The sequence below is a fragment of the Lithobates pipiens genome, unplaced genomic scaffold (assembly GCF_037356315.1).
Source record: "Lithobates pipiens isolate NorthernLeopardFrog02 unplaced genomic scaffold, aLitPip1_a1.2 Scaffold_23, whole genome shotgun sequence".
Classification (NCBI taxonomy): Eukaryota; Metazoa; Chordata; class Amphibia; order Anura; family Ranidae; genus Lithobates; species Lithobates pipiens.
In genome coordinates, this window is record NW_027507785.1 from 74,442,377 (window position 1) to 74,455,034 (window position 12,658).

The following is a 12,658-nucleotide window of genomic DNA, read 5'->3' on the forward strand; positions in this document are numbered from 1 at the left end:
AGTCATCAGGACCAACAGTGAGAGTGAACCTTCCCACCAAGGACATGGAGAGTATTAAAGTGGACCTTGCCCTCTTTCCCTAAAATTCACATCAGTATGCATCTCTCCAGTACTGGTTACTCTAAAAACGTTTTTTTTTTTCTTGCTTTTACTTACGTTTTTTGGTTTTAATTTCTGGTTTCCCTAAAGGCAGTGATGATGATGATGTAGCCTTGACCACAAAAATGCCACCTTGGAAGGCAACATCACCGTTTCTTTCAGGGAGATCTCATACCTAAACTGCGGGATTGCACAATACTGCCACACTGTGCATTCGGGAGATGAAGTACACAATGCCGTGCTTCAACTTACACATGAGCTGTATGAAATTACATTGATGGTAACAAAAACTTTGCAAGACTCCAGGGGGAAGGGGTTTTTTTTTGCAGATGCCTGTGACATTGTGTGGCACATCTGCAAATTGAGGCACATAACGTCATATGCTCCATCTTGTGCAGCACAACAATACTCTTTGCAGAATGATGTAAAATTTGAAAATAGTGGAGCAGGAGCCCAGGCAGTACAGAGGTAGAATGAAAGTCAGTGAAAATGAAGGAAAAAGTCACACAGACATAGGTAAGTATACTTGTTTATGTAAGTAAACACTTTCACATATTTTTGGCAGTTTTGTAAAGGGGGTCTTCTTTAAAATCTTGGAGATTCTAACCACATTCACATTCTAGCCAAGACAAAAAAAAAAGGCTTTACATACAATTCAGGAAGATACTCTCACTGTTTTAGAAAAAACAAACTGCTAAAGGGTATGAAGTTCATGGACCTAGAGTTGGCTGCACATTCCCGCAGGAGCATTCGCTCCCAGAATTACATTACATATACAATCGTCCTACTTTTTTCTCACTTTGCAACCCCGATGAAGGGAGCACTACTGACCTCCAATATGCTTTGGTATTTTACTCAATAGCAATAAAAAGCCTAAAAAATAAACAGATTTCTTGATTTTCTGTTTGTGCTTCAAACACATGTAGGCATGTGCAATCTATTTTCTCCACTGCAGGTGGCGCTCATCCGAAGCGGCAATACGGCTGGAAAAGGAAGTCTAGAAGAGTCTTGCTCCTCTATGATTTCCTCAGTCACAGAGAGACAGCATCCAAATGGAATGTTGGTATACCATGTGACCTTGATGGTCATCTTGGATAAGGCAGAGTCTATTTAAAAGAGAAGTAAATTAATTTTTTTTCCTATTCATACTTACCTAGGTGGATGCAGCATGGGTCTGATGCTGTATCTGTCCCCTGGCACCTCAATATTGAGAACCAAGCGATCGAATACTGATGATTTTTCAGAGCTCCATGACAGAGAGCTGCAGATTGTCAGTCACAGCTCTCTGCTCTTCTCCCCACTCGCTCATTGGAGCGCTGAGCTGTGGAGGGTGTGGAGCTGCTCGCTGAGAGGCTGAGCTCTGTGTCAGTCCAGGCACCTGGTGGATCCAGACTGGATCCATGCCTGGACTGACATTGGTGAAGTCAGCAGAGAGCGGACTTCAGTCCACTCTGTGCTGAAAATGGGTCACAGGAGTGCAAAACAAATTCTCAATAGGAGAAGTAGAGCCAAACGAGCTGTGGCTGGACTTCTCCTTTAAGACCTTGGCTCCAAGGCTTGGTGCATATTTCGCCTGTGGTCAGAGTAAGGGGAGGTCACTGGTCACCGTGTCTGACAGGGACAGTGATTAGCGTCAAGGAGAGGTTCAAGACAAGTAGGGAAAGTGCAGGAACACGCCATGTTTACTGGTAGCTTCACCGCTTGGGTAAAGAACTGGTCATGCCGCATTCCACCCCTCGAGACAGATGCTGTCGGTACGCCTGTGACCTGCTGCCACTGCTTGTCTTTGTTCATTGTGGGAGTGCCTTCCCGCCAGCCTTGTTGTGCAGTGTTGAACTTCAATTTCAATACAGTTCTGTTTTTTTTAAAACTCTTTTGCACTGTTTTCACTGCCGCCACACCACACGGTACCTCCCCACACACATATCAGGATTACTGACACAATCTGTCTGTATGATCAAGTAAAGTGACAACTCTGCTCCTGCACACTCCAAGGGAAAGGTCATCTGCTATCCGAATGAAAAATAAATGGCCTTTCTTGTAGAGATGAATGATGATTGTGGCATCCATGGAAATTAAAAACAGAGATCACTGAGGAGGCTTTTGAGGAGGAAGCTATACAGCTCTTTAAAAACAACTGTGGAGATAGACATGAGCCTCATAGGGAGTGTATTCCTGTGTATATTTGCATTATGAAAAGGAACATTATAGCACAACAATGAACTGACCCAAAAAGTCTCCAATATGTAAAAGAAAAAAGAAGCTTGTAGCACATTAATATTTTACCCATACATGTAGCAGTAGCAACTGTTTTGAGCTTCCATCAGCTCTTCCTCAGGTACAAACTCATCTGTTGTGTGAAACACCACTCCAGACTCCACTTGTCTCCCCCAGCTTGAGGTTAATAAGGTGTCGGCCATGAAAGCTTCTTTACTCTGTACTATATGGTTTGTGCTTCTTGTTTATGAAGGTGTATGCCTTTCACCACCTTTAATGTCCTATTTTTTTTTTACTTTTTTTTTATGAGGAAGAATGCTGTACTTTTTACTCTTTGTTGCTAATAAAGAAAGTTTGGATTGAAAAATAAAATTGTTCGGAAACTTTTCCAGATGAGAAGAGGTCCATCACCCAAAGACACTAGCAACAAAATTAAGGTCTATCGAGGGGGAGGGGGTGTTATATGAGGGTTCACTGGGGCAAATTCCCAGCAAAGCTTTTGCTGTCCAATCACCTGAAGTTCACCTGTGACCTGTACTATGGGAAGTTGATCTCATTTACATTAATATCTAAGAAACATTTATGATGCTTCGGCCCATCCCCGGGCAGGTGTGCCCAGTAGCTAGCTGGAGAGGGACATAAATAGCCTGAGGCCTGGGGCAGCCCTGGACTGGTCCTGCTGGAGGAGCTTACAGCTTCAGGGGCACTTCCCCTCTGAGGCAGTTTTGCTGGGGTTTGCTGATGGTCATCCAGTTCCCAACTGTGGGACCTATTCCTAATTTCTTCTGGCGCCAAGGATATGGTCTGGAGAAATCACTGAGTAGTGCCTGGTTGAAGCCAGGAGGCGTGCACCTGACCAGGATATTGTGAGTACTGACCCAAGCTCAAGATTTAGTGACTGTGTGTTGTTCTACATCTAGGGTGGCAGCTATAGCTTATCAATGACACTGATTCAGTCTACATTTACTTGTGCCGCATGCTATTCGTGGTTCTCAGCCAGCGATGTTTGGACTGTTTCAGTTTGTCTTATTGTGCTCCAATTAACCTAATGGCCCCCAGCTGTATGGGCTCACACTGTTTCAGTCCATTGTTGCCTGTGCTGCACTTTGTTTCATGGTACCCAGCCATGAGTGAAAGACTGTGTTGCTGCTACTTAGTGAGAGAAGTGTAGTGCAGGATCGTGCTCGAGCGTTTTGGAATATCCCATTCTCCATTGTCCTCCTCCTGTTACAAATTTCTTTAGCAATAAACACTAAAAAGACTAGACTGTTTACGGAGCTGGAGTGAATGGACTGTTGGTTGTGTGACTGGTGGCTTCTGCACTGTCAGGGAAAGAACCAGTTGAAATCAGCAGCCCCTGTACACACAGTAGGAAATTCCGACTGAAAATGTCCGACCGGACCATGCTGTCGGATAATCCGACCGTGTGTGGGCTCCATCTGACTTTTTCCGTCGGAATGTCCGACCAACAAAGTTTGAGAGCTGGATATAAAATTTTCTGACAACATGGTCCGATCGGACTTTGTCCTATCGTTTGTAGAGATTTCCAATTGGACAAAGTGCCACGCATGCTCAGATCAAATTACGAGATCAAAGCTATTGGCTACTAGCCGCAACGTAGTCTCATCGCAACGAACAAACGTCATCACGTTCTGAACGATCGGATTTTCCGACAACTTTGTCCAACCGTGTGCATGCAACACCAGTTTCGTACAAAATCCGTTGGAAAAAATCTGACGGATTTTGTTGTCGGAATGTCCGACCGTGTGTACAAGGGCTTACAGTGATCTGCTGTGTATTATGCTATTTGCCTGCAGTTCCACTTTAATATGTGTGAGTCTGCCAATTTGATTGATAGCAATAGGGTTTGCTAATTTCTTCTTAGCACTTTACTCCACTGTCACTTCAGCACCCATTACAGTACCTTAGCCTACTCACAGTTAAACACATTTCCTTCTATAGAGAGCCTTAAAGGGTGTTATGTAAATTTGTCCTAATAAAAACACATGTTCTGCCATCGGCCACGTCACAAAATATGCAAATACAGTTGTTTGACAAGTTCAAAAACCTCTTTAAAACAAAAAGCAATTAGAAAGGTGATATATTGTAGATGGAATTCACTTCCTGTATGAATATGACTGAGAACACGTATCCAGTTATGGCTTTAAGTCTTAAGTATATTGAAGGCATTGCCACTATACAGAGATCATGTTTAATTGCTATAAACACGGTGCAATATCCTCTAAGACCTCATAGTTACAGTATCTCACAAAAGTGAGTACACCCCTCACATTTTTGTAAATATTTTATTATATCTTTTCATGTGGCAACACTGAAGAAATGACACTTTGCTACAATGTAAAGTAGTGAGTGTACAGCTTGTATAACAGTGTACATTTGCTGTCCCCTCAAAATAACTCAACACAAAGCCATTAATGTCTAAACTGCTGGCAACAAAAGTGAGTACACCCCTAAGTGAAAATGTCCAAATTGGGTCCATAGTGTAAAAATTTTGTGTGGCTACCATTATTTTCCAGCATTGCCTTAACCCTCTTGGGCATGGAGTTCACCGGAGCTTCACGGGTTGCCACTGGACTCCTCTCCCACTCCTCAATGTCGACATCCCGGAGCTGGTGGATGTTAGAGACCTTGCGTTCCTCCACCTTCCATTTAAGGATGCTCCACAGATGCGCAATAGGGTTTAAGTCTGTAGACATGCTTGGCCAGTCCATCACCTTTACCCTCAGCTTCTTTAGCATGGCAGTGGTCATCTTGGAGGTGTGTTTGGGGTAGTTATGTTGGAATACTGCCCTGTGGCCCAGTCTCTGAGGGGAGGGAATCATGTTCTGCTTCAGTATGTCACCATTCATGGTTCCCTCAATGAACTGTAACTCCCCAGTGCCGGCAGCACTCGTGCAGCCCCAGACCATAACACCCCACCACCATGCTTGATTATAGGCACAACACACTTGTCTTTGTACTCCTGACCTTGTTGCTGCCACACAAGCTTGACATCATCTGAACCAAATAAGTTTATCTTGGTCTCATCAGACCACAGGATATGGTTCCAGTAATCCATGTCCTTAGTCTGCTTGTCTGTCAGCAAACTGTTTGAAGGATTTTTTGTGCATCATCTTTAGAAGAGGCTTCCTTCTGGTATGACAGCCATGCAGACAAATTTGATGCAGTGTGTGGTGTATGGTCTGAGCACTGACAGGCTGACCCCCCACCCCTTCAACCTCTGCAGCAATGCTGGCAGCACTCATACATTTTGGCCCAAAGACAACCTCTGGATATGACGCTGAGCACATGCACTCAATTTCTTTGGTTGACCATGGCGAGGCCTGTTCTGATTTTAACCTGTTCTGTTAAACCGCTGTATGGTCTTGGGCTCTTGGCCAACTTCTTATAGCCTAGACCATCTTAATGTACGGCAACAATTCAGTGTGAGCGATAATACCAAATTTAACACCCCATTCACACATGAGACTTTGTAACACTAACGTGTCATATGACATTGGGGAGGGAAAATGGCTAATTGAGCCCAATTTGGACATTTTCACTTAGGGGTGTACTCACTTTTGTTTCCAGCAGTTTAGACATTAATGGCTGTGTGTTGAGTTATTTTGAGGGGACAGCAAATTTACACTGTTATACAAGCTGTACACTCACTACTTTACATTGTAGCAAAGTATAATTTCTTCATTGTTGTCACATGAAAAGATATAACAAAATATTTACAAAAATGTGAGGGGTGTACTCACTTTTGTGAGATACTGTATGTGTAAGTTCTGCTTACTTTTTTTTGCAGTACAACACTATTCAACAATGGTTGTGCTTCACTGATAATGTCTGGTATCTAATATTTGAAAGTTGGTATGCTCTGTAAGGCCGCGTACACACGGGCGGATTGTCTGCCCAACTTAGTCCGCTGAACCGTGTTTCAGCGGACAATCCGCTCGTGTGTGGGCTTCAGTGGACTTTTTCAGCCGACAGTCTGACGGACTAAGTCTTTCGGAATTTCCGTAATTTTGTCCGTCCAAACTTGGTTTCAGCGGACAGTCCGCTCGTGTGTAGGCAAGTTGGACGGACTAAGTATGGCGCATGCTCAGAAAGGATTTACACGCCGAAGGTTGCATTGCAGTGTATTGGACGTCGAATTTCTAGTCCCGTCGTACGTGCTGTACACGTCATTGCGCAAGCTTTCGGCGGACTGTCTGCTCATCGTGTGTGGTCAAGTCCGTTCATTCAAAAGTTGAACGGACTGTCTGTCGGATTGTCTGACGAACTTAGTTGGGCAGACAATCCGCCCGTGTGTACGCGGCCTTAGACACTGGGGAATGTGTCTGTATCATATAAATGAGTAAAATAAATAGTAAAATAAATGGGAATTCTATACATATACAGTATGTATCTATTTCAGAACATCCATAAAAGAAGCTAAAGGTTCTCTTGAACCTCTCCTTTTCTCTCTCACTTTTGTAGTTTTTTTGGGGGGGAATGTGTTAGTTGCGGTTATGAGCAATGCTCTACACACACTACATATCCCAAAATGCAAAGACCTTATCCCATCTCTAGAACAAGCAAATGGAGACTGTACAAAGCCACCCTCCAACAGGAAGTCCGATCACAGCAGCAAAAGCAAAGGAATTTGGAGATTTGGAGGAGGCTGAGAGCAATAAAACCAGAGTTTAGTGTCATATTAATTTGGCAAATAAAAGCAATCTTCTCTGGGCCTGGCACACTTCAAACACTAGAAGTATGTTACTTGGTGATAACATTAATCAGTACATAGAGAGGAGACCATCCCAATGATGGAAAAAATCTGCTACATTCCACTTACATTTTGTCTTCAAAGCAGATTGTAGGGCCGACCACATTGGCTGCTCCACTTATGATTTTAAAGGCATAGTAATTGTCCGGACAGTCCTTCTCATTTCCACATTTGGTGTGTGTTTTTTTCAGACCTGGAATAAAGTAAAATCCATCAAATGTTACTAGAAAACACATCACAGCTTGTGCATGTGAATTGCACTTTTGTTTTGATAAAGAGGGCCTTAAATGTTGCCCTGTGCATCACCAAAGGGCCACACATACTATTCAGTGAATGTACTTATGCTACCCCTAATGGGTTTCTCCTGGGGAATATGGGGAAAATGGATACCCCAAGCATTTCATTGAAGGACAAACACGCCTTTCTCATAGTTCTTGATGAAGTGGGTCAATCGACTTGTGAAATGCGTTGAATCTGCTCAAACCTCATCTCTTCAATCACCTTGAGAAACTGAAATGATATGTTATTGAGATATGTAATGATCTGATAGATGGGGTAGCTAGGGCAATTTGTGAAGATGGGTACTGTGAATCAATATTGAGGCTTTGCTGGCCATATCACTTAGATAAGCAGCGGCAAAGTGGTTCTACTGCACTGTATCACGAACCTGGTATGTGATACTGCACGTCCGGGTTGGGGGCGCACAAGTGTTCCGAAGGCAGCCCCGCTCCTGCTATGATTATTCACAGCAGGAGCCGATCAGCAGGTAACGTGGACTCAGTGTCCGCTGGCACCTGCTGATTGTTCACTACACAGACAGAACGTCAGTCTGCCTATGTAAACAAGGCAGATTGCCTTTTTGTCAGTAGGGAAGGTATTGGTCCTGTGTGACATGGATTTATGCCTTCCCCTAGTAAAAGCACCTCCCACACAGTGAGAAAACCAATTTAACTCTTTGATCTCCCCTGATGTTAACCCCTTCCCTTTCAGTGTCAGTGCATGTTTTTAACACTGATCACTGTATTAGTGTCACTGGTCCCCAAAAAGTGTCAAAAGTCTCAGTTAGTGTTCTGACTGTCCAAGGCAATATAGCAGAATACATGCTGTCCTAAACTGATTTGATTTTTTTATTGGATGTGTTTTATAACAGAAAGTAAAAAATAAAAAAACATATAAAAAAAGCGCAGAGGTTATCAATTACCAACAAAAGAAAGCTCTATTTGTGGGAAAAAAACACATACATTTCATTTGGGTACATCGTTGCACAACCGCACAATTGTCAGTTAAAGTAACGCAGTTCCGTATCACAAAAAATGGCCTGGTCGTGAATGGGGGGGGGGGGGGGGGTAAATCTTCAGGAGGGCAAGTGGTTAAAGTATAACTAAAGGCAAAACTTTTTTTTTTTTTGGTTTTGGATAGAGTGCAGATGGATTAAAATGCTTGTTAATTTGTATTGCTGCCTGTGCCCCCATTAGAGAGATTCACCCTCTCTATTTGTCTTGTTTACTGTGACGGATCCTATCCCACACTCCGCTGAGTGCTTCCGTCAGTCATACCGCTTCCTCCAGTCTGACCAGCAGAGCGATATATTATTATAACTGCATTGAATACAAGTCAAGCCAAAAATAGCTTGTAGAATCTTGAATGATTTATTGGACAGAATATAGTCTTTTTATACACTTTTAACACAATGGGTTAGGTAATGAGGCCGGGCTGGCTCATGGATACTCCCCCCTCCACTATAGCAACAACTTAAAAAACAATTACATAATTAACATGTTAACTAACCCAGCGCTTAAGGCAGCCTAGGTGACCAGACAGTCTGTCTCCGCAGGTCAATGTGATCCGATCTTTCAAGGATCATGTATTGTTCAGAATTAACAACCAAGAATAGTCTTTGGGCATATACAGGGTTCCCAGAGTCTGTGTGTCTTGGGGGACATGGGCCGGAATCTAAATTAACACCACCTCCAGGGTACCCAGGCATACAGCTCATAAAGAGCACCTTTCCCCCAAATGCCAGGGCCCATAATAGCAAAGCAAGAGGCTAGCATTCAGTCTTCTCCAAAAGCCTCTGTCTCGGCTAGGTCTGTCACATTTACCATTATCATTGAAAGTGAAAGAAAGAAAAGAAAATACCAAATTTTTGGGGTTGTCCCCAGAAAAGTAATAGAGTGGAAATCTTCCAGTTGGGAGACTAAGTCTGGTGACCTGAGGGTCCCAAAGGAATTCCCTTTCTATAAAAATAACATGTTATACTTACTTGCTCTGTTGCAGTGTATTTGCACAGAGCAGCCTGGATCCTCCTCTTTTTGGGTCCCTCTTCAGTGCTCCTGGCCCCTCCCTCCTGTTGAGTGCCCCCACAGCAAGCAGCTTGCTATGGGGGCACTCAAGTCAAGCTGCAGCTCTGTGTGTCCATTCAGACACAGAGCTGTGGTTCAGCCCTGCTCTCTCTCTTTCTAGGGAGGGAATCAGGAGGAAGAATCCTGGATGGCTGAGACACTCATGGACATTTCTGGACAGAGATGGGGCTCCGGTAAGTATTATGGGGGCTGAGGGGAACTTCTGCCTATAGAAGGCTTTTTATCTTAATGCATTAGGATAAAAAAAAAACTTCTGACTTTACAACCCCTTTAATTTATAGGGATTTCCTCTCACTTCCTGTTTGGTTATGGGACTGAAAGTGAAGGAAAATCTCAAATGGGATACAGATGGCATAAAAAAAATCTGATGGGGATTATAACCCTCCTTTGCTCTATCCAAAATGAAAAAAAAAAACAGTTTTGCCTATAGTTCTACCTAAAGTCCTAAACATGCCCCCCAGGAACAGTATAGTACCCTTCTGGTTTTAATTAAAGTTTTTTGATGCAAGATATCGTCAATAAAATTAAATAGTTTTTAATATGATACAATATGTATGTGTAATATATCTATGTAGGAACTGGAAAGTCTCAACATATTTTCTATTTTTCTTAATCGTTATCAATAAGGGATGTGGTGTGCTGTCCTAATAGGCCATTTTAAGTATTTAAAGTGGTGTTGCCACCCAAAAATTAAAAGCTGCTTAAAATTCGTAAAAAAAATAATAAAATAAATAATTGGCAAAAAAAAAAATTTTTTACTCACCTCTAAATACCGGTTGCTAGGGGGTCCCTCGTAATCTGCCTTCTTCATTGCCCGGGCTAATGACATCACTTCCCCTCACGCCGCACATTCACCTGGGACCTGTCATGTGTCCCAGGTGACTGTACGGCGTATCACGGCGCCCTGCGCCGCTCGCGCATGCGCAGTGGGTGCCCGGCTGTGAAGCCACAGCCGGGTGCCCACAGTATGCATGACGGCGCCGCGAGCGGAGCGGGGAGCGAGGGGGGGGCTTCGTTCCCCCGCATTGCTGGACCCTGGGGCAGGTAAGTGTCTGATTATTAAAAGCCAGCAGCTGCAGTATTTGTAGCTGCTGACTTTTAATTTTTTTTTTTTTAGGGGGTACCCCACTTTAAGGTATAGGTAGATGTGGTAGGCTTTACCCAGAGATCAAGACAGGTCCCAAAGTTAAACTTTGGCTAATAAAAGTAATACTTATCTTTGTTTCTTGCTCTTATGCAGAACTTTGCAAAAGGTAAAAATGGTTGCCAGGTTCACTTTAACCACTTCGCACCCAGGCCAATTCTGACATTTCTCTCCTACATGTAAAATTCCTAATTTTTTTGCTAGAAAATTACATAGAACCCCCAAACATTATATATGTTTTTTTTAGCAAAGACCCTAGAGAATACAATGGCAGTCATTGCAACTTTTTATCTCACACGGTATTTGCGCAGCAATTTTTCGAACGCGTTTTTTTCAGAAAAAAAACAGTTTCATGCTTAAAAAAAAAAAAAACAGTAAAGTTAGCCCAATTTTTTTGCATAATGTGAAAGAGGAGGATACACCGAGTAACTAGATACCCAACATGTCACGCTTCAAAATTGCACGCGCTCGTGGAATGGCGCCAAACTTTGGTATTTAAAAATCCCCATAGGCGACGCTTTAATTTTTTTTACTGGTTACATATTTTTGAACACCGTTTTCATATGTGGGCGGGACTTACGTATGCGTTTGCTTCTGTGTGCGAGCTCACGGGGACAGGGGCGCTTTAAATTTTTTTCTTTTTTTTTATTGTTAATTTTATTTTTATTTTTTTAGTTTTACACTTAAAAAAAAAAAAAAATTGATGACTTTTATTCCTATTACAAGGAATGTAAACATCCCTTGTAATAGGAATATGGCAGGATCGGACCTATTTACAGTGAGATATGGGGTCAATAAGACCCCATATCTCACCTCTAGGCTGGGAAGAATTAAAAAAAAAAAAAAAAAAACGATCCTGGCTTCCTAGCCAGATCGGCGCCGTTAATTTGAATACTGAGGCCGGGCGTGACGTCATAACATTGCGCCCGGCCTCCAAACGATCATAGAGACTCCGGGGACAATCTAGTCCGCTGGAAATCTCTATGATTACTTGCTGGGGCCGGCGGATCCTGTGACCGACTCACCGATGGAAACGGTGAGTCGGTAGAAGCACCGGAGGGCGGCGGGAGGTGGGGGGTCCCCTCCCGCCGCCCGTAAGAATGATCAAGCGGCGGAACAGCCGCTATGATCATTCTTATGGTGTAGGGAATCGCCGGCTGAAAACGGCAATATCTGAATGATGTCTGTGGCCTCAGGCATCATTTAGATATAACCACCGAAACCCCATGACGTCAATAGACGTAGTGTGGGAACCAAGTGGTTAAACTACGCGTAATATGGTGTCTCTGGGTACCTCTAACTGTTTAATGACAATGAATTGCCGGCACCTTGATAGTATCCAAATACAACTCTCCTTTATTTCCAAGGAACAAGCATGAATCCACTCGAAAAGGCCTACGCGTTTTGGCCGATAGGCCTTAATCATGGCTAACAATAAAAACTATAGCATGCTATATATATTTAAACCATGTGACAATAAGAGGAGGGGTAAATAAAAACACAGGCGTGCATAAAGATGAATCCAGTAGATAGTATACAACAGTGTTGGCAAACCTTGGCACCCCAGATGTTTTGGAACTGCATTTTCCTTGATGCTCGACTACACTGCCGAGTGCATGAGCATCATGGGAAATGTAGTTGCAAAACATCTGGGGTGCCAAAGTTCACCATCACTGGTATATAGTCTTACTTGGGCCTGCAGAGGCCTCGGTCTGATCACTGGTGCATCTAATCTAGTGTTTAGTGGAGTGGAGATATCAGGTCTGCATGTCTATCTTTAACTGCTTAATGCCTGCCTCACAACTAGGGATGAGCTTCGTGTTTGAGTCAAACATACGTTCGACTCGAACATCGGCTGTTCGCCCGTTCGGCGAATTCCGAACGTTAAGGGCCGTTCGCACCAAATTCGTGTGGCGCTCACGGCCCAAAATGCACTGCAATGGCGCAGTGCATTGCTGGCTCATGATTGGCCAAGCATGCACTGTGACCCCGCATGCTTGGCCAATCACAGCGCCGACAGCGAGGAGAGCCATGATTGGCCACAGGCAGGATGCCTGTGGC

General features: G+C 43.5%; 1 protein-coding gene across 4 annotated transcripts in view; it reads right to left on the reverse strand.

The window, feature by feature from the left end:
- FAM3D (FAM3 metabolism regulating signaling molecule D) overlaps positions 1-12,658 on the reverse strand; it is an 82,291-nt gene that overhangs the window by 24,710 nt on the left and 44,923 nt on the right. For all 4 annotated transcript variants that reach the window (XM_077451895.1, XM_077451897.1, XM_077451898.1 and 1 more), the window contains one exon: positions 7,160-7,283. In XM_077451895.1, coding sequence (XP_077308021.1) covers positions 7,160-7,283 — 124 coding nt within the window. The remainder of the gene's footprint in view (positions 1-7,159; positions 7,284-12,658) is intronic.